The sequence below is a fragment of the Lagopus leucura genome, unplaced genomic scaffold (genome assembly GCF_019238085.1).
Source record: "Lagopus leucura isolate 7727_CA_CO unplaced genomic scaffold, USGS_WTPT01 Super-Scaffold_100019, whole genome shotgun sequence".
Lineage (NCBI taxonomy): Eukaryota > Metazoa > Chordata > Aves > Galliformes > Phasianidae > Lagopus > Lagopus leucura.
In genome coordinates this window covers 7,821,716-7,839,545 of record NW_024962273.1, presented here as the reverse complement: position 1 = coordinate 7,839,545, position 17,830 = coordinate 7,821,716, and the positions used below count along the sequence as shown (strand labels likewise).

General features: G+C 40.2%; 1 protein-coding gene across 1 annotated transcript; it reads right to left on the bottom strand.

Moving 5' to 3' along the window:
* Window positions 1–6,455: 6,455 nt before the first annotated feature.
* Window positions 6,456–16,952, bottom strand: DDX18 (DEAD-box helicase 18). Its single transcript, XM_042877902.1, has 14 exons — window positions 16,776–16,952; window positions 16,506–16,682; window positions 16,177–16,308; window positions 15,551–15,686; window positions 14,656–14,756; window positions 14,310–14,509; window positions 14,108–14,222; window positions 12,860–12,999; window positions 12,090–12,251; window positions 11,556–11,708; window positions 10,765–10,878; window positions 9,906–9,962; window positions 8,575–8,752; window positions 6,456–8,036 (listed from the first exon to the last, which is right to left on the bottom strand). The coding sequence occupies exons 1-14, from the start codon at window positions 16,891–16,893 to the stop codon at window positions 7,894–7,896; spliced, it is 1,926 nt and encodes a 641-aa protein (XP_042733836.1). The 5' UTR covers window positions 16,894–16,952; the 3' UTR covers window positions 6,456–7,893.
* Between the last annotated feature and the right edge of the window lie 878 nt (window positions 16,953–17,830).

Sequence of the window (17,830 nt, the reverse complement as noted above, 5' to 3'; positions counted from 1 at the left end):
AAAGAATAGTGTTGCAGGGTGAGGATGACAGGATCAGGGAAGGATGTGGTAAAAGAAAGCAGAAATAGGAGAGAGACTGTAGAAGAGAAAAGTGGAAAATTAAAAGCTGTTGGGCAAAGCAAGAAAAGTGAAGTAGAATTTGTCCCATCAGAGAGGGGACAGTGCTGATGCTGACAGCCTAATTCCTCCCAGAGGAGGAGAGGCAAAGCCCAACACCTCACTTTTTGCACTTACCATGGCAATGTTATCTTTCTGAATGTGTTTTTAAGAAAATGAATTCATTTTGCCAAAGGAACAGTAATGTGATGCATCTGAAGATTCTTCTCCAGCATTCCTTGTTTTGGTGGGCACAGTGGATCCTGCTCCTATAGGGGGTAAGTCTCAGTCTCTTAGAAATGAAACTGAGAAGCATATCCTTTATGTCAGCTCCCTTGATCCACAGGGTTCATATATGCACTGACGGGAATGGGGCAGGTTGGCAGCACATACCAACTGCAGATTCAAAAAGCAGTGCTATAGAAGAACTTGCTGTCAAGCACTGTGAATGTAAGGTGAAAAATTTCCAGCTCGAGCATTTGCTGAGATTGCAGTAATAACTATACTGGCAATGCCCTCAAATCTGGGTCTTCAGCTCCCACAGACAGGAGCTCTTCTGTCAGTACAGCTCAAAGCAGCTTCTGGCACTGCAGCAGCACAAAGTGCTGCCAGCCAAACTGCATCCGTTTGTGACATACCAACGAAGTGCATCTGTAGGGCTAAAACTTAAGCAACAATGCCTCAGCTCAATTAACTCCCCGTCATTTTAGATTACCAGTATTCTTGTATATAATTCATTGCTTTGGTACTGTGCAGTGAGCAGGATGTTCCCACTGCTCACAGTAAACCAGCCCGAGCACACAACGGAATGGGATAAGTTTTAAATGGGTCCCAGTCTTGCAGTGCGTGCACCTATCATTTATTCTCCCTGTCACTTAGAAAAGAGAATAAAACTCTTCTCCAGGAGTGGCACTTTCTGACTGGCTAATTACAGCCCCTTAATTGAGCTAAATCCTCAGCGCCAGGGCACGTCTCAGACCACGCTGAAATCACCGATGCAGGAGGCAGGCGCCTGGGGGACGCGGTGCACATCCCCAACCCTCCCCTTTACCTGGGCTGCGGGTTCCTCCTGTGGTCCCCATGCCCGGCTTTGCCGCCTCGTAGGTCCTCCAGTAGAAGAGGAACGCACAGATGGGACGGGTAGAACGCCGCGCCGGTGGAGACGATGGTGTAGGAAGCCTGCTGGCTGCCCTGGCAGCGCTCCCGCTTACAGCTGCAGCTCTGCCCGCAGCCAAAGAGCGGGGCCGGGTGAGAGCCGTCTTGACGCTGGAGGAGCTGCGGCGGGAGAGCGGCGCGTGTTTCGTGCCGCGCGTGTTCCGTGCCGCGCGCTCCACGTCGGCCCCTCCCCGCAGCTCTACTCGGGGTGCAGCCGCGCGGCGAGCGGCTCGCGGGAGGCACGGGGACGTGGCGCCGCCGTTCCCGCCCCGCTGCACGGCAGCCTCTGAGGAGGGCGATCCGCCTTCGGCTCCTCGCTGCTCCGAAGGGCTGCGGGATGCCCCTCTCCTCACAGCCCGGCAGCGTTGGGGTGGTTTTGGTACCGCAGGTACTGTGTCCCAAATCCTGAAGTCCTTTATAACCCCGAACGGCGCTTCCGTCCCGTTTCCCCACATTTTCAGTGCGGTTTCGGTGGAAGTTACTCGCAAAACACAACGCAGGCTCCTTTCCCGTCACTGAGCTTCTCGCTGTTGCCGAGGGCTCGCTAACGCTGTTTGCAGTGGAAACAGGATGAGAGAAGGTCAGTGAAGCACATTTCCTTGCAAATATGAGACTCTCACGCTTGCATTATCTCTCTGCTCCCCAGATGAGCAATACATGAGCAGCACCTGAAACAACCAGGCGACGGTGAGCATTATCAGCCTGTGGCGGCTTCACGGCTGCCTTCCCACACTTTTTGCATCATTCCTTTCTAATTTGTGTCTGCTTTTGTTCATTATGATTGTAATTAATGCTGCTTCTTAAATGCCAGCTAAAGAATCTTCAATCAATGCTTTGTTTGTTGTAAAAGTCACTCAGAAATAAAGGAAACAAGCAGATAAAAAGGCCCTTTAACTTCTGGGGTGTTCCCCCCCCCACACTTATTACATGCAGTTCATGTGCCACACATGGGCAGTCACTTTCCACAAACATAAACTGCACTGGAATCTCCCACTTTTTCTTCCTCCTTGGCTGGAATAACCTAATTCTATAATACAAAGCTCTGAATAAAGCCTCTGAAGGATTTTTTTTTTTTCCTTGATAATTACCCTCATTGCTGACTTGTCTTTTAAGTACAAAGGCTGACTGCTCCTCTAAGACTAAGTGCTATGGTAACACAATGCAGCATCTCAGGAACAAGGTATGCTATGAGAAAGTTGAGAGGGAACTTTAAACAAACCTGTAGACTTACAGGTATGTATGTATTCCAAGTAACAGAAAACAAATGCTACATAAAAGAGCAAGAATAAAAATCACACCACAAAAGAGAAAAAAATACTTTTTTTTTTTCTTCTAGTGAAACTACAGGACCACACAGTTTAAATTTCTGTATAGTTACAGTATTGCGATAACTATGGTGTCTAAGTCCAACGAAAGCAACAAATATCCTTTGCTTCATTGTCTAACTCTTCCTAATGGCTTCAGAACCTTCCCTGAGCCAGGATATACATATCCTTAGAAGATAACTTGTGTCATCAACTACTTCTCTGTGCTTAAAGTGAGCAAATATGTAGCTAAGGACTTGGAGACAAGTGATAGAAGTGACAGTAAATACAAAATATCATCATTCTTACTGGGTTCTTCTGTGGGAAACCTGGGGATTAAGAAATGCAAACAATGGGAAACAGTAATCTGCTCAGTATAGAAATATGTTTTCTTTGTGTTTTTTTTTTTTTTTTCTCACTTTTCTCTGGTGCCCTGAAAATGGCTAAGAGAGAGAAGGACTTATGGCAAAGTGTAATCGTGCAATTTAACAAGTTACAGAATATATTCCCCAGTCCTTATCACTTTACCAAATGCTGCCTTAAAACTCACACTTTAGGCTGCTGACATTGAAATTAATCTCCTCTGTTACAATCTGATCATAATTAAGTTTCCCTTTTCTATTAGCCTGAGTGTTACAAACATAACTTAATCCTCCCTGTACCCTCATGTTTCCTGTCCAAACAAACTCCCTTTTGTATGGTTGTAACATTAACAATGATCAACATGATGGAATGGTGATATAGGAGGTGTAATGACAAAGGGACTAGTGCAATGCAAAGTTGTTACAAAAGGAAAAGCTCTCACTCATCTCTGAAGATCCAGGCTCACAAGGGAAACTCCACAAGGGAGGGATTTCCAACCAAAAACCATTCCCCTGTGGCAGTCAGACCTTAAGTGAGGTCTGAGAGGTGCAGCCAGGCTCCACCCCTTCCAGTCACACACATCAATTGCCTTCACCTGTGCTCCCAATGCTGACCAGGTCCTTTCCCCAGGTGCTCAATCCGTGGTTCAGGCCGTGACTCAGCAGTTCCCATACAATGGTCATACAGACCAACGTCATTATTGCTCTGTTTTCTAGCACTTTCAAGACCCTGCTGCCTAGGAACAGCCTTGGAGGATGATGATTATTTACCTATATAACAGAATTTCAATGAATTTACTTTTCTCTGGTTACAGCAGCCACATTAAAACACAGCAGATCTACAGAAAACTTGAACTGGTGATCTATGATTTAACAAGTCCAATTTATAAGTCCAATTTGCTTGACTTCTTGTTTCTCCTACCACTGATAATCCTGTGGAGGAGCAAGAGCTTTTTACTATTATGTTGTCTATATAGAAGGTATGGACTTCCCACCAGTGAATTTTAATGTTAAATGCTATGTTCAGAGCTGTGATTTTTTTTTTTTTTTTTTTTTTTTTTAAGGAATTCATAGCCATTGATTTCTAATTGAATGGTTTGCTCATAAACTCATAGTTCAAATGCCTTTTTGATTCTCGTTCTAGCAAACTCCTAATCTGTGCAGTAATTTTTTGCCCATTTGTCCTTAGTTTTAAATTGTGCCTCGTAACAAAGTAAAATGGCCTCCAAACGGGCACTGTAAGAAATCCTGGGCTCTGTCCTCAGTGAATTGAAAGCTGAAAGGGCAGCTGCCTCCGGAACAGCATGCACAGTGGGACCAGCTAAGATAGTCAGTCTGTTTGCCCTTTCCTCACAGGAAAGCTTTTCTTAATTAAGGGTAAATATGTACAATGAACACTTACTCAGTGTTAAAAGGAAGATCCAATAACTCACACAAATTCATATGGTCTATTTGAGTGACTTACAGTTTCAGTTATGCGTTGTAACATTAAACAGTATTACTGAGACTCCATGCTCAGAGCTAACAGCAACCAATTAGGGGAGCTCAGAAAACCACACAAGTATCCTCAGAAGTCAATCAGAACAAAGATGAGCGCTTGGAAAAAATTATGCAAGATTTTTAGGGTCTGTTTTTCTTCTTTTTATTATTATTTCAGTTATTAGTTTGAGAAAACACCACCTAATGACAAATAATAGGCTCTTTTCTTGTTATTAGGATTTTAGATTTCTGTAAGATCCCCTACAAGTTGAACCGACTAAGTAACTATCTCATAAATAGGACAACAATGGAACTAAAACCCAAATACAAGCTGTAGCTTGTCAGTACCCTGCATTTTTTCCACTGTGGCCAGAAGTTGGAGCCTTCTACTCACATGCTATTGTATAATTACTCATTGTTCTTTTTACCCATCTTGTGAGAGCTTCAATTACTAGCTTGGAAACAAATGATTAGGGTATCCAAAGCATTGGTTGTCCTGATACATGAAACAAAAAGGTTAATTACTGCCAACATGTGGACATACTTCTTATTAACAGCAGGTATAAGTAGATAATAACCAGTTATTAAGTGTTTATTGATACTGAAGAACATGTCCTCTGTGTGTGATATTCACCCCAAAACATCCGATTGGCAACACTTTCTGATTGGTCCTGTGCCTGTCTATAACTCAGTAGCATTATGGAATAAGAAACCTGTAACATGACAAGATTTTTCATGATTATGAGCAGTAGCTTGGCAATGGAATTCTCCTTTATGTGCCACTTTCAAAAAGATCTTACAGTTCAAGCAGGACAGTTTTGATCACCCTTTTAAAGTGGTTTAAAGAGTCCAATTTCTTTGTCAAGGTTCTAAGAGAAAGAAGGCAATTTCTCAAGGCGCGCAATATTAGTCCCCAGCCTATCAGTCACTGTTACGAGCCAAGCCTTGAAAGTCTGATGGCTGAGGTCTATTAACTGCTCACAAGATTGATAACAGGCTAAGTTGCAAAGGAAACGTTAGATGTCCAATCAGTTTGACAATCTCTTAAACTTCTAGCAATACTGCAGCAGAACAGACGTTGCTTGGTGCACACAGATCTTTAGCCAGAAACTATTTTTCATTTGTAATTCCATAAACGAAGAGAAAGGTAACTGCATGTGCACAAGCCAGGAAGCTGAAGCCCTTCTCTTCCATTACTTAGTCTCAACTCAGAACTTTGTCTCAATTGGGAAATTACAGTGAGAAATAACAGCCTGTGTAGTTGTTTCATTCTGTGCAGTCATTGCGCATCTATAATGCATTAATAAACAAAACTTAATTAGGGTAAGCTGGAGCAATACCACCCAGTATTTTAATCTCCCAGTGGAAATTACTTGAAAATTTCTTTGTATTACAGCACATAAGAAAACGCAGGAAAAATACCTGTAAGAAGTTGGGCAATCTCAAGCCAAACCCATTCTTTCAGTTTTAAATGTCAGACTTCAGAAAGTGACAGTGTCTCAACACATTCAGATAAAAAGGTGTGTGGAGGTAGAGCTTGTCAGGAAAGTAGCCTTCTGCTCCCAAAATGGCTAGGAACAACAGAAAAGGCAGATCTCTGTGAAGTAGTTCTTTGCCTATTTCAAGAGCGACAGGAATTCTGATGTACTCCAAGCCCAGTCAGTTCTGACTCTGTCCATCATCTCAGCTTTTTTTCTAAATAATACTCCATATTTCATTCACACTATTTGCGTGAGCCATGAGCACTTCACTCTTTACAGTGGTTTTCTGCAACTTTGCTTACATCTCTTCCCAAAGTAATTAATGTTGCAGTTAATTCTAATTAATCCCTCAGAGTTAATGTCATTGTATGTTAATTCCCATACTGCAATTGCAAAGAGCACAGGTGTAGACAGAACTCTTCAACTGTATGATGCTGTACATGTCAGTGTAGTATCTCTCTTAAAACGTGTTATTAAAAAACAGACAGAGCTTTCTTGACATCTATTAGTTCTAAACATTGTTAGCAAAATCAGAATCAAAGACTAGATCTCAATGAGCCAGGTATCACATGCCCAACTATAATTGCTTACCCCACAGTAGAGATTCTTTTATTTTCATGCAAACTGTAGTTACAAAAATTTCAGTATTTGGAAGTTCTTAGTATCCAATCAATATTAACAGCCCCTGAAAATTTCGCAAGTAGGGCTAAAAGCTTTTTCAGGTAAAAGGGGAAAAAAAGCAACACTGAGGTCTGAGTACTGTAAGGACTATTGACATAATGGTCACACTGCTCTTCCCTTTTCCAATGACCTGGTTTCTCTATGGGTAAGAGAGACAGCCACTTGCTTCTACTGCACTTCAATGCACACATTAACTTAAATGTCATATACTACTTCAAAAGATCTCAGGGTTCAATTCATATTGGAATAACTACAGTTTTTTTTTTATTATTCAAAGTATTCTGTATCATTTAAAAGGCAAGGCAGGACTAAAGTAATAAAGCTTGTTTTACTGCAATTATGTGGGGCCCTGATTCCCAAAAGTCCAGACTGAGACAACGTAGTCCTTCCTTGCATCAGTGGACGTACATTTTTTAAATGCTATTCCCACCACTACTGAAGCCTCATAAATTATTTACTTCTACAAGGGTAGAGACCTGAAAATAACGTAAACAAACAAACAAAAAAGCTCCCAACACCATATCTGGGCAAAGTCCTTCAAATCATGCAATGTGCTTTTCTTAATTTCTTCATCAATTCATAAGATAATACACTAGACATTAACAGATTTAAACAGACCACAGAGGAAAAGCAAGTAATTCACTGGAATGTTACTGTTTTATCATAATGTTAAAGAAGTAATTCTAAGCATGACTCAGATATAGTATAAGAGGTTGGGTTTTTTTTTTTTTTTAAATCTTAGACACTGTATTTGCTACCTAGATGCCATGAATTAAAATAACTATGAGCACAGTCATAATTAGACTCAACAACATACGATTCTTTTGAAAAAGAACACATTCTTCACCATGTACGATGGACAACGAACTCTGTACCACTAAGACACCCTGCAATGATCCTTGTGAACAAAAATCCCTTTATTTTTTTACACTGTAAAAATATTTTCAGACACCTATGAACTGCATTTCTTAGCACACTCAAGTCTCTTGCTATGCAAGTCATCTCACATTGGAACCTGTCCCTGCATTCTGCCTATTCTGACAAGTTCCAGTGGTGCCTGTAAAAAGGATAAAGCAAATTTGTCTATAAAAAGTTGAAAATATTCTTTCTTTAATAAATCACTGAGCTGAAATAATTACACTCATCCACCTTCTTCTTTACAGAAGTTTGGCTATCTCTCTGTATTCTCTTTTCCAAAGAGTCATCCTAAAATGAAACATTAAGAAGCTCTGAAACAAATACTTTTCTTTCCCTAAAAGGTCAGCAGAGAAGTTTAAAATGTAACTGCCAGACAGTTTCAAACCAAAGCAAAAAGCCACTGTAATGAATGCACAATTAACGAGAAAATTGTCGATTGTCTGATTTCTTGCTGATGTGTTTGAAGATTTTAGCTTTGTGGACGCTCTTTGGTTTCTGGTAACCAAATCCTCCACCTCCACCTCTTTTCTGTAGCCTTCTGCCTTGGTTGCTGTTCACATCTAGAATTTTATGGGTTAAAGTGCATAACAAAAGCCTTAACTGAAGCATTGCTTATTGGGTACTGCGAGCATTATTAAGAAGAGAAAAAAAAAAGTATTACACAAAACACACAAGATTGTGTTATGGGTGGACCTGTCATTCTACTGAACACTTTTATTCTTCCAGCTGTCCAACTAATTCAACTAAAGAATGACTGCTCCAACTTCCCTCCCTCCACTGGCACCTTTGACCCACGCCCCTCTATTTCAGTACAGACCTCTAGAACATGCATGCAATATTCCAGCACCTACAAGGCTGCAGCATCTGAAGTCCATATCTATATTAAAGCAGATATTTGTAAGCAATTATTAAAACAGGAAAAATTGCCATTTAACATTTTCATTATTTGGACATGCTGCACGTATGTGACTATTAGCAATACTAAATAAAACCCAACAAAGAACACAGAATTTGAAACAGCATACCTACTTCCATAAGTTGCATTTAACATTTTTTAAAGCGGGAATTCAGCTTTGAAACACAGCAGTAAAAGGATACTGAGGTCAACGTATGGAGGGACTTTAAAGCCAAAAGAGAGGCTGACTTTGTTAAGATCCAAGTTCCCCACATTATAGATCTGCTTCAGAGAATGGGAGTCATAAGCTCGAATGTAAGCTTTGTATGCTTCCTGGGCTGACTTGTGAAGGAAGTAGTTCTTCTCAATCAGTTTCTCCAGCTGATAAGAAAGAAAAGAGAGACATTATGGAATTATGGCTATAACAATAAGTTAAACGCAAGCCAATTATTTACTGTGTGCACTGCAGTGACATTCATTACTCACTTTAGTAAGACTGCACTGTGACAGCAGAGCACACATCTACAGTGCTTTTACAAGTAGGCACTAAAGCCTGAAGCTGAATTGTTGTACAAATCTTCAGCAATGAGAAAGTTTACAAAAAACATTAAATTAGGTTGTCCTAACAAAGCTCGTTGAGAGGAGAATCATATGATTCTATGAGTAAATAACTACAGCCACAGTTATGTGCACTGAGAATTAACAGACAATGACAATACACTTAAGTCAGACATCTAAACTGTACCATTCCATATAATTTTGCTTATAGCTCTATCTAAAATGCTGGAAATTCACCATAAAATGCAAAGTATTATTTTTAAGACAAAAATGAAGAGGCACTAGTGTAGACTGAAGTATTTTATTTGTTGAGGGCTAAGTTCCCAAAGCTTAGATCTGAGTGTCTCATTTGACTGCAACAATTCGGCAAACCAATGTTAAGTCACTAATTAGGCATTAGTACTTCCTAACAATTCTTAAGAACTAACAGAGATTCTGTAGGGACTGTCCTCACTGCTTCTGGTATTTACTATGTCAAATTTAAGTTACTACAAAGGAACTTCACATAGCTCTTAAGAAAATGATTCACAGAACTAAATAAAAATTCACATCTACAGAGCTATCTATGCTATTCTCTTCTACTTTGTCCTCCATGGTAATTTTTGTTGGATAGAAGCACGTGCCAAGTTTGGCAGACACCAGGCTTCATTAATACCAGCTTGATAAAAATATACCTGGAACGTATATAGGCATTTCTAGGTGTTGGTACTGGATTTCTTTATGTATGCTGAAGGCTGAGCAAATCATCTTGTAAAAGATTAGATACTCAGAATTAATGTAAGTATGCATAACCATTTAATAAAAGCTACTGGAAACACTATTTGCTGTCTAGAGAATATTCTATTCAAAAGCTGAAAGCATATTTACACCACTATGATTTTGCAATGTACTGTGGAAAAAAGAATCCTCACAAGCAAATGCACATGGTGCAATATCAGCAATTTAGTACTGGATATTAAAATTCTTCATTTCATACCTGAGACTGGATATCTGAAATCTTTGACCAGGAAAACTCAAATTCACTGAGTGGCACCTTAGAAGAACAAATGAATAAATGCATAATCTAGATTATTTCTATTGTACAAACAGTAAGACGTAAGACATATAAGAACAGACCTGACAGAAATAGAAGACTTTTTTTTTTTCTTTTAAATAACACAGCTTTATTTGTCAATGAATCTAAAGTCCAAGAGCACACTTTAAATTAAACCTTACATGCTTTTAGGTCCTTGACATTTTCAACTTAAAACAACGACGACGACAACATTAGTAACCCTTATCAGAAATATATTCACTGAAATTGCCTCTGCATAAAGAGGCCAGCATTATATTTCCCTTAAATTACAGTAATAAAGATACTTTTTATGACCCTTTCACTGCTTTAATTACAAATAACAAAAATCTGGACTGTAAACAACTCCATAAGGAAAGCCCCTATGAACCTATGAGCAGTTCTCTCTTATTAAAATGGTTACATTTGAAAGAAAGCTACCCATCTCTTGGAATTGAAAAAAAAAAAAAGCCATTATTTTAATAGAAAAATAAGAACTGCACTGGCCAAGCTCCCAGTATCTTTTAATGAAGGGGTCACAGGAAAATTGTATTTTAATAATGCACACTGCACAGCTGCAAAGCAACTGTTAATACACGCAGTCACCTTTGAGTCTAAGAGTCAGCAGAATAGAGCCAAATGTTCAGTTACATATTTTGTAAGTGACAGAATTATTTGTGCTCAGAAGTTAAAATGTTTTGTTAATCGTTAAGGTTTTTGCCTTTAAAATCATGACTGCACAATAAAAACAAAAAACAAAAAGGAATTCTAGATGTAAGTTTACCCTGGCTTGTTTCAGGTAACGAAGGAAGCCCAGTTCCTCTGGACGTAAAATGAGCAGAGCATGTCCTCTACCATTTATACCTCTGGCAGTTCTACCAACACGATGAATATACTCCTTTTGCAGAGAGGAAAGAAAACAGTTAAGTCCAGGCAGTCTCTCATATAAGCAGCAATACAAACAGTTTTATGGAAAAAGCATTTAACATTAACAGTATCACGCAACATCAGTTTTGTTCCCAAACTTTCTTAGCACTGACATACAGACGAGGCAATCCAAGTGCTGATGAAGCAAAGCACATAACTACTTGAGACAGAAATCCCTGACTAGAAGCATCTTACCTCCTACTGAAGAAAAAAGAACCTTAGCCTAATGCCACTGAAAACTTTACTTGCTATGTTTGTCAAGGTATTTAAGTTTTTAAGTCTTTTTTGTTTGCATTGGTCATTTTTTCAAATAAGAATTCTAATTTTTAAATAATCAAGCTTTTAATGGAAAAGCTGTTACGAGACTCAAGCATGCATATATGAATTCATACTCCTAAGGGGTATTTTTTTGTTGTTGTTTAGCTTATTGGATTTTAAATTACTTTGATACCATAAACATAAAGAGTTATGTTCTATGTCTTCACTAGCTGCAGCACTTCCCAGGATCTGGTGGAGATCAGTGGATGAAATCAGCTGCCAGATGTGAATGCAGCTGAATTCTGACCTCTGTCGAGCAGAAGATTCAGGCTGTCTCTGCAGCGACACTCGCAGCTAGGATTTGAAGGTATTTTTATTTCCATAACTTACTTTTGGATCATCTGGAGGGTCATACTGGACAATCCAGTCCACCTCAGGAATATCCAGTCCTCTGGCAGCTACATCAGTGCACAGCAGGATTCCAGATTCTGCATTACAGAACTGGAAAAATGTTGTAGTACGTTTTGTCTGTTTCTGCTTGCCCTAAAACCAAAAAACAAATCAAACAAGAAAATAACCCAAAGAACACATATATTAAGAATGTCCACTAGAAACACCTTGCCAGTTTGTAAGCTTACATGTAATTTCTCATTTCTCAGACTATATCACTGCCAAAAAATATAGAATACTTCAGGGCATCTTTCTACCTTGTGGATTTGCACAGACCACGCAGAACAATTTCACAGTGAAGAAGCAATGCTGTCACAGAAAACTGGTACCTTCAGAGGTTACAGTGTATATTCAAAGCATTAAAAACTCACATTACTTAAGTGTTACTTTCAGAGGGACTGCATGGAAACCTGATGTTTAGAAACAGTCATTACCAGATTCAATAAAAATAAATCAACACATAAAAATACTTACATGAATGGCCAAAACAGGCAAATCAATGTAGTTGAGTAATTCATAGTGGTACTTCACTGACATACATGAAGAAAAAAATACCATTAGTTTCTTCTTCCGGTTCTTCTTCAGGAACGTGAAGAGCAAAAGGAATCTTTTCTCAGATGGGCACACTACATAGCCCTGGAAATTATTTAAACATTGTTAAACAGTACAGAACACACTTTTTGCAGGGGACTATTAGCAAAAGTTAATTTTCCAGCTACACAGAATGAAGCCAACTGATTTACTGCCTGTTTCTCACTTTGTTATATGAAACTCCTTAAACACTGATGACAGCAAAAACTTACTCTACAAACTACAAAAGAATGTTATTGAATTCTTGCTACTAGTCGACTCTTTAAAGGTAATATCTACCTACTGGTATTTTAAAACAATTATCATTTTATCAACTGCACGAACCTAGAAACTAAGGTGCAACTCCATTCAGCCACCATCTTAAGTAGAAAAAAAACAAAATCTCAGGTGTTCTCTAGTCAGTAACACAGTACTTAATACAGACAGGTACGTAATATAGACAGTAGTTAGAAAGTGTAACTAACTATATTATTACTTCATGAATTTCTCACATAACCTTTAAGACAGAGTGAATAAAACCTTTCAGGTAAGTCAACTTTTGCCCAGTAGGATGTTAAACACTTCAAGGGATGGGCATTTATACAACCCATCTGAAAAGAACGTAGGGCCTGTTGGTTTTTCTCAGACCCCTTTAAGTAACATTTATGTTTTACCTGTTCAAGACCATCTACTGTTGCTGTCTCCTTGTTATCATCAACTCCTACATACAGTGGTTCTTTCTTCAGAGAGATCTTGGCTAGATCTTCCACCTTCCTGGTTTGCGTAGCAGAAAACAGCATCGTCTGTCTGCGCTCTGAAGATGGTTTATAAGAATGCTTAATTTTTTAAATGAGAATTCAAATAGCAAATACTTAAAATCTTTAGTTGCAAACGCCCCTGCAACAATTCTTCACCTTTTTTCCATTAATTTATATACTGCTACAGATAAAGGCAGGTATTGTTACATTGTGTATTGCATTGCACAATATTCACTTCAGCTGCCACTGTCTCCAAAAATCTTAATGCACTTCAGCTTTGCTAAACTTTTCTTAGACAATCCATAACACACACATTTTTGCATGTTTGGTACGTGGCTGTGCATCTTCAATGGGTCTTCCAGCAGGTGTACCCAACCAACTGCCTGCCTATCATATCCCAGCATAAATATACAGCCTGATACCATAACATTTTCTTACTACAAGAGTACAGCAAAAATGCACTTAGCCTGTTCAATTTTACAGCTACAAGAACTGCACCAATTGGTCTCGTGGAATAACTGGTGACACCATTTTCAGAAAGATTTCTGTTATTTTGAGTGTTTTAAAATAAATTCCTTCTCAGGGAAGGAAAACAAACTAAAATCAAGCAAGACAAATCTTTCATCTATTGCTTCCCAAAGTCATTTTCCCCACTCTTCCTTCACTTAGTTTTAGTAAAGATTATTTGCATTCTTCAAAAAATGTTAGTTACAAAGAATAACTAAACAAAAGTAAAGAAGTAGGGTATTCATTAATCTCTCCAGAACAATACCTTTAAAAAAAATCCAACTGCATAGACAGATCTTTTTCTTATTACTTCCTTATTTAATCCCTAATTTACTTCCTAATTAGGAAATAACGAATAGCAGGAAATAAGAAAGAAAGATTAATGAGAAACAGTAGGCATTAACCTAAATGTTTTTATATGAACAAAATCATATTCCTAAAGTACATAAGGACACAGAAAACCAGGTCCTTCAGATACATGATGCTAAATAATATATTTTAGCTACCAGAAAAAATGGATGGAGTTAAGACACTCACTCCAAGGTGCATTTACAGAACTATAAGAATTAATGACTTCTCTTACAATAATTCAGTTATAGAGACGACATAATGTTAGTCAAGTAATTTCCAGGAAAGAGAGGTTTTTTTTCTTCTTACTTGGTAGAAGTTTTATGATCTGTTTCATTTCTTCCTCAAATCCAACCTCTAAGATTCGATCCGCCTCGTCAATCACCAAACACTGCAAGTTCTTGTACATGAAACCTGGAGTGTTCTAAAAAAATAACAAAATGAAAGTCAGATGGGGACGAGAGTTTTATTACCTTCTATGAAAGTAAGAGGCATCGTTATTTTTGTATACCTGCATGTGATCCAGAAGTCTTCCTGGTGTTGCTACAATTATGTTGATTCCATTTCCAAGTTTCTGAGCTTCTGCTGATCTGTTACTGCCCCCCATGATCAGACCATAGGTGTGAACATGATGATTCATAAGTTCTTTAAGAACTCCATAGGTTTGCATGGCAAGCTCTCGAGTAGGTGAAAGAATAATAACACCTGTCCCTAAAACACACATCAATTGACTCAGGTTAAGTTCCACTTCCTAAAACACACATCAGTTGACTCAGGTTAAGTTCCACTTCCTCCAGTCCCTTTCACAGTCACATCCCTTAACATCTGGGTCACTACAAAATGAAGGAAATGCTTACCATTTCTAGGCATGAATTTTAACTTGTAGATGAGCTCCACTGCAGGAATGAGAAATGCAAGTGTTTTGCCGCTGCCTGTTTTGGCAGCTGCTAAAATATCCCTGCAAAAGGCAAAGTTAGAAGAAGAAGTGTTAAGGACATCCCACAGAGAAAAAATAAATCCTATTCTGAATGATATTGACTATGTGAAAATGTAACATGGTTTTAATCTAACTAAAATTAAGTGTCCCGTGACAGATACGGTTCACAGCTTGGTCTCTTATTTCTACGAAACACACTGATACAAGAGACTAATGAAAACAGATTCTACTGCTTTCAAAGCCAAATGCAAAGCAATTTCCATTAACTTACTGTAATAACTGGAAAGATCAACACAATTAAAAGGTGATACAAAAGGTGTAGCGACACAGGGACTAATGCAATACAAAGATATCATAAGGAAAGGAAAAAGAACTGCTCACCATTTCCAAAGACCTAGGCTCACAGTAGAAAACTTCACCAAGGAGAGATCTCCAGGAGATCCTTCCCCAGTGGCAGTCAGCCCTTAAATGAGGTCTAAGAGAGGTGCAGCCAGGCTCCACCCCTTCCAGTCACACACATCAATTGCCTTCACCTGTGCTCCCAGGGCTGACCAGATCCTTTCCCCAGGTGCTCAATCAGTGGTTCAGGCCGTGACTCAACAGTTCCCATACAACCTACCCTACGTATTTGTTCACACATAACACATATACTTCATTAATTTGTATTTACAACTACAAATGAAATATTTAAATTACAAAACAATGTTTTGAAAAGAGCGTAGCTCCAAGAAGGCACATTTCTTCTACCTAATTTGTTACCATCATTTACACAACATTTGAGGTCACTATAGCAATTAAAAAGATATATTTCTTACCTGCCTTCCAGAAGAGGTTTAATACTTTTATGCTGAATTTCTGTCATGTGTGTAAAGCCCATATCACTGATGCCTTTCAATGTATTCTCACTTACAAGACCAGCAAGGGAAGTAAAAGAATTGTCTTCAAAGGCACCTGAAGAGAGAGAGGGAGAAAAACATTCACTAACTTCAACTCTGTCCATCCCAAGACTGCCCAGTAAGAAATTCACCTTACAAACAACTTCTTACAATTCCTTCCTACTGTAAAATTTTAAGATGCTAAAAACAATACTCTGTATTAATGCATTCCCAGGGATGCCACAGAGACCTGTTAAAAACGAACGATTACACTGCTTCTCACGCCAATTAGCAATACAACTCTATTTAACTGGCCCTTCTTTCCATATTTAAATTTGTGCACGTATATTTCAAAACTGTTTTTCAAAAGTAATTTTAAGACCAAAGCATGTACATACAATGCAAATTTCAAAGAACATTAGCTGAATGATAACACTGCAGCTGCCAATATCACGTCACCTATGTTCAAACACCAGGTTTTTAATGCAAATTTGAGAACTTGCTCTGGAAGAAAGCTCAAGAACTGGGATTTTTGTATACCTATGAAAAAAGAGAACACAATATACCTGTTAGACCCAGAGGTAAACTGGGCACTTCATCCTCCTCTTCTGCTTCTTTTTCTCCAGAATCCTGCCCATCTTCACCTTCTGCCTCCACAGATAAGTCTTCTTCAGCTTTTGCTTTCTTAGTTTCTGTACCTAGGACAGTATTTTACAGAGGACAAGCCGTTCTCAGTGAGAGGTACGAGAAATACTTTTCTCATCCGAAGCTGTGCTGCAGACTGGCCTGCTTTACCCTGTAAATCATTTGTACAGACATCGTGTGGTGGGAGGGGTCAGGAGAAGGGGAGACAAGGTTTCTGTGGAGCTTTCAGACACAAGCTGCACAAACGTACCTCCCTCGGGGCCAGCCGCAGCCTTCCTCTTCTTCTTCTTCCTCCTCTTCACCCCAGTGGCCTCAAGGCCCGGCGCTGCCCGCTCACCCTCCTCTGTCTCTCTCTCTGCCTCCACCTCGGGGGCCGCCACCTCCTTCACCTCCTCGTCCTCCTCCGGGGGACCCAGCGAGGCCCGGCCTGGGCAAGGAGAGGGAAGATGTAGAAGAGCCGTAAGCCGCGGCGCTCAGAGGCTCAGGGACCGCCAGCCCGCCCGCCCCGGCCCCGCCGTACCTTCCTGCTCTGCAGCCCGCAGCTTCAGATTGCGCTGCCGCAGCTTCAAGTTCCTCTTGTGGATCTTCTTGCGGAGCAGCCGCATGGGCAGGTTGCCCGCGGCCACCGACACCGACATCCCGGCTGCCCGCTGCCCGCCTCCTCGATCACACGTGGGGACGGCGACTACGGCCCAGCGATGAGTATCCGGGACAAGCCGGAACCTCGCCGTTCGGCTGGCGCCCCCCAGCGGCGCGGGGGAGGCAGTGCAGGGCTCCAGTTAGCCCAGCCCAGCCGTGCTACGGCTGGATTCCTGTACTACCTGCCGGCTCCAGGGCATGGCTTCTTAGAGCTTTGTTCCAGGCTGCTCCTCAGCTCAGCGGGAGGCAGAATAGCCTTTCCTCCTCGTGTCCTCTTTCTTGCCTCTTCATCCTCATCCAGAGCGGTTCCTTCAACCTCCTTTAGATCCCTCTTGACCAGCAGGTGGCACAAATAGCACAGGAATTTACAGCAATTTGCTCGGGTTTCTTAAACCAAAAAACGCAGCGTTCTGGAAATCTGAATTGCTACAAACTGGGTAATGCTCAGCCTGCAATTACCTGGGGCAAGGCACATTAAGCTCAGAATTATGGCTCTACTAACTTCAAAGTGTTTATTACAGATAACTTTTTTCTTTTTTCTTTTTTTTTTTTTTTTTTTTTTAAGAAAGATACTTACACCAAAAATAAACAATATTCATTTATAGAATCATAGAACCATTAAGGTTGGAAAAGACCTGTAAGATCATCTGCCCCAATCCACCCACACCACCCCCACTAACCACATCCTCCAGTGGCACATCTCCACAGCTCTTGAACACCTCCATGGATGGTGACTCCACCACCTCCCTGGGCAGCCAGTGCCACCGCATCACCAGTCTTATGGAGAAGAACTTGTTCCCAGTCTCCAAGTGGGACCCTCCCCCCAACACAGCTCAAGGCCATCACCTCTTGCTGTGCCTCTGGTCTTAGTGAAGAGCAAAGGGGGAACAGCAGCCCCTGCAGGATTTTACATTGCCCCCAGAGCTGCTAATGCCC

Coding starts and splice junctions, on each gene's coding strand:
- DDX18 (XM_042877902.1), bottom strand. CDS start 16,893: ATGTCGGTGTCGGTGGCCGCGGGCAACCTGCCCATGCGGCTGCTCCGC. Junction 12,252..12,859: donor CAGTAGATGGTCTTGAACAG/GTAAAACATAAA, acceptor AATAATTTCCAG/GGCTATGTAGTGTGCCCATC. Junction 10,879..11,555: donor ACCCTCCAGATGATCCAAAA/GTAAGTTATGGA, acceptor TCTCTGCAAAAG/GAGTATATTCATCGTGTTGG.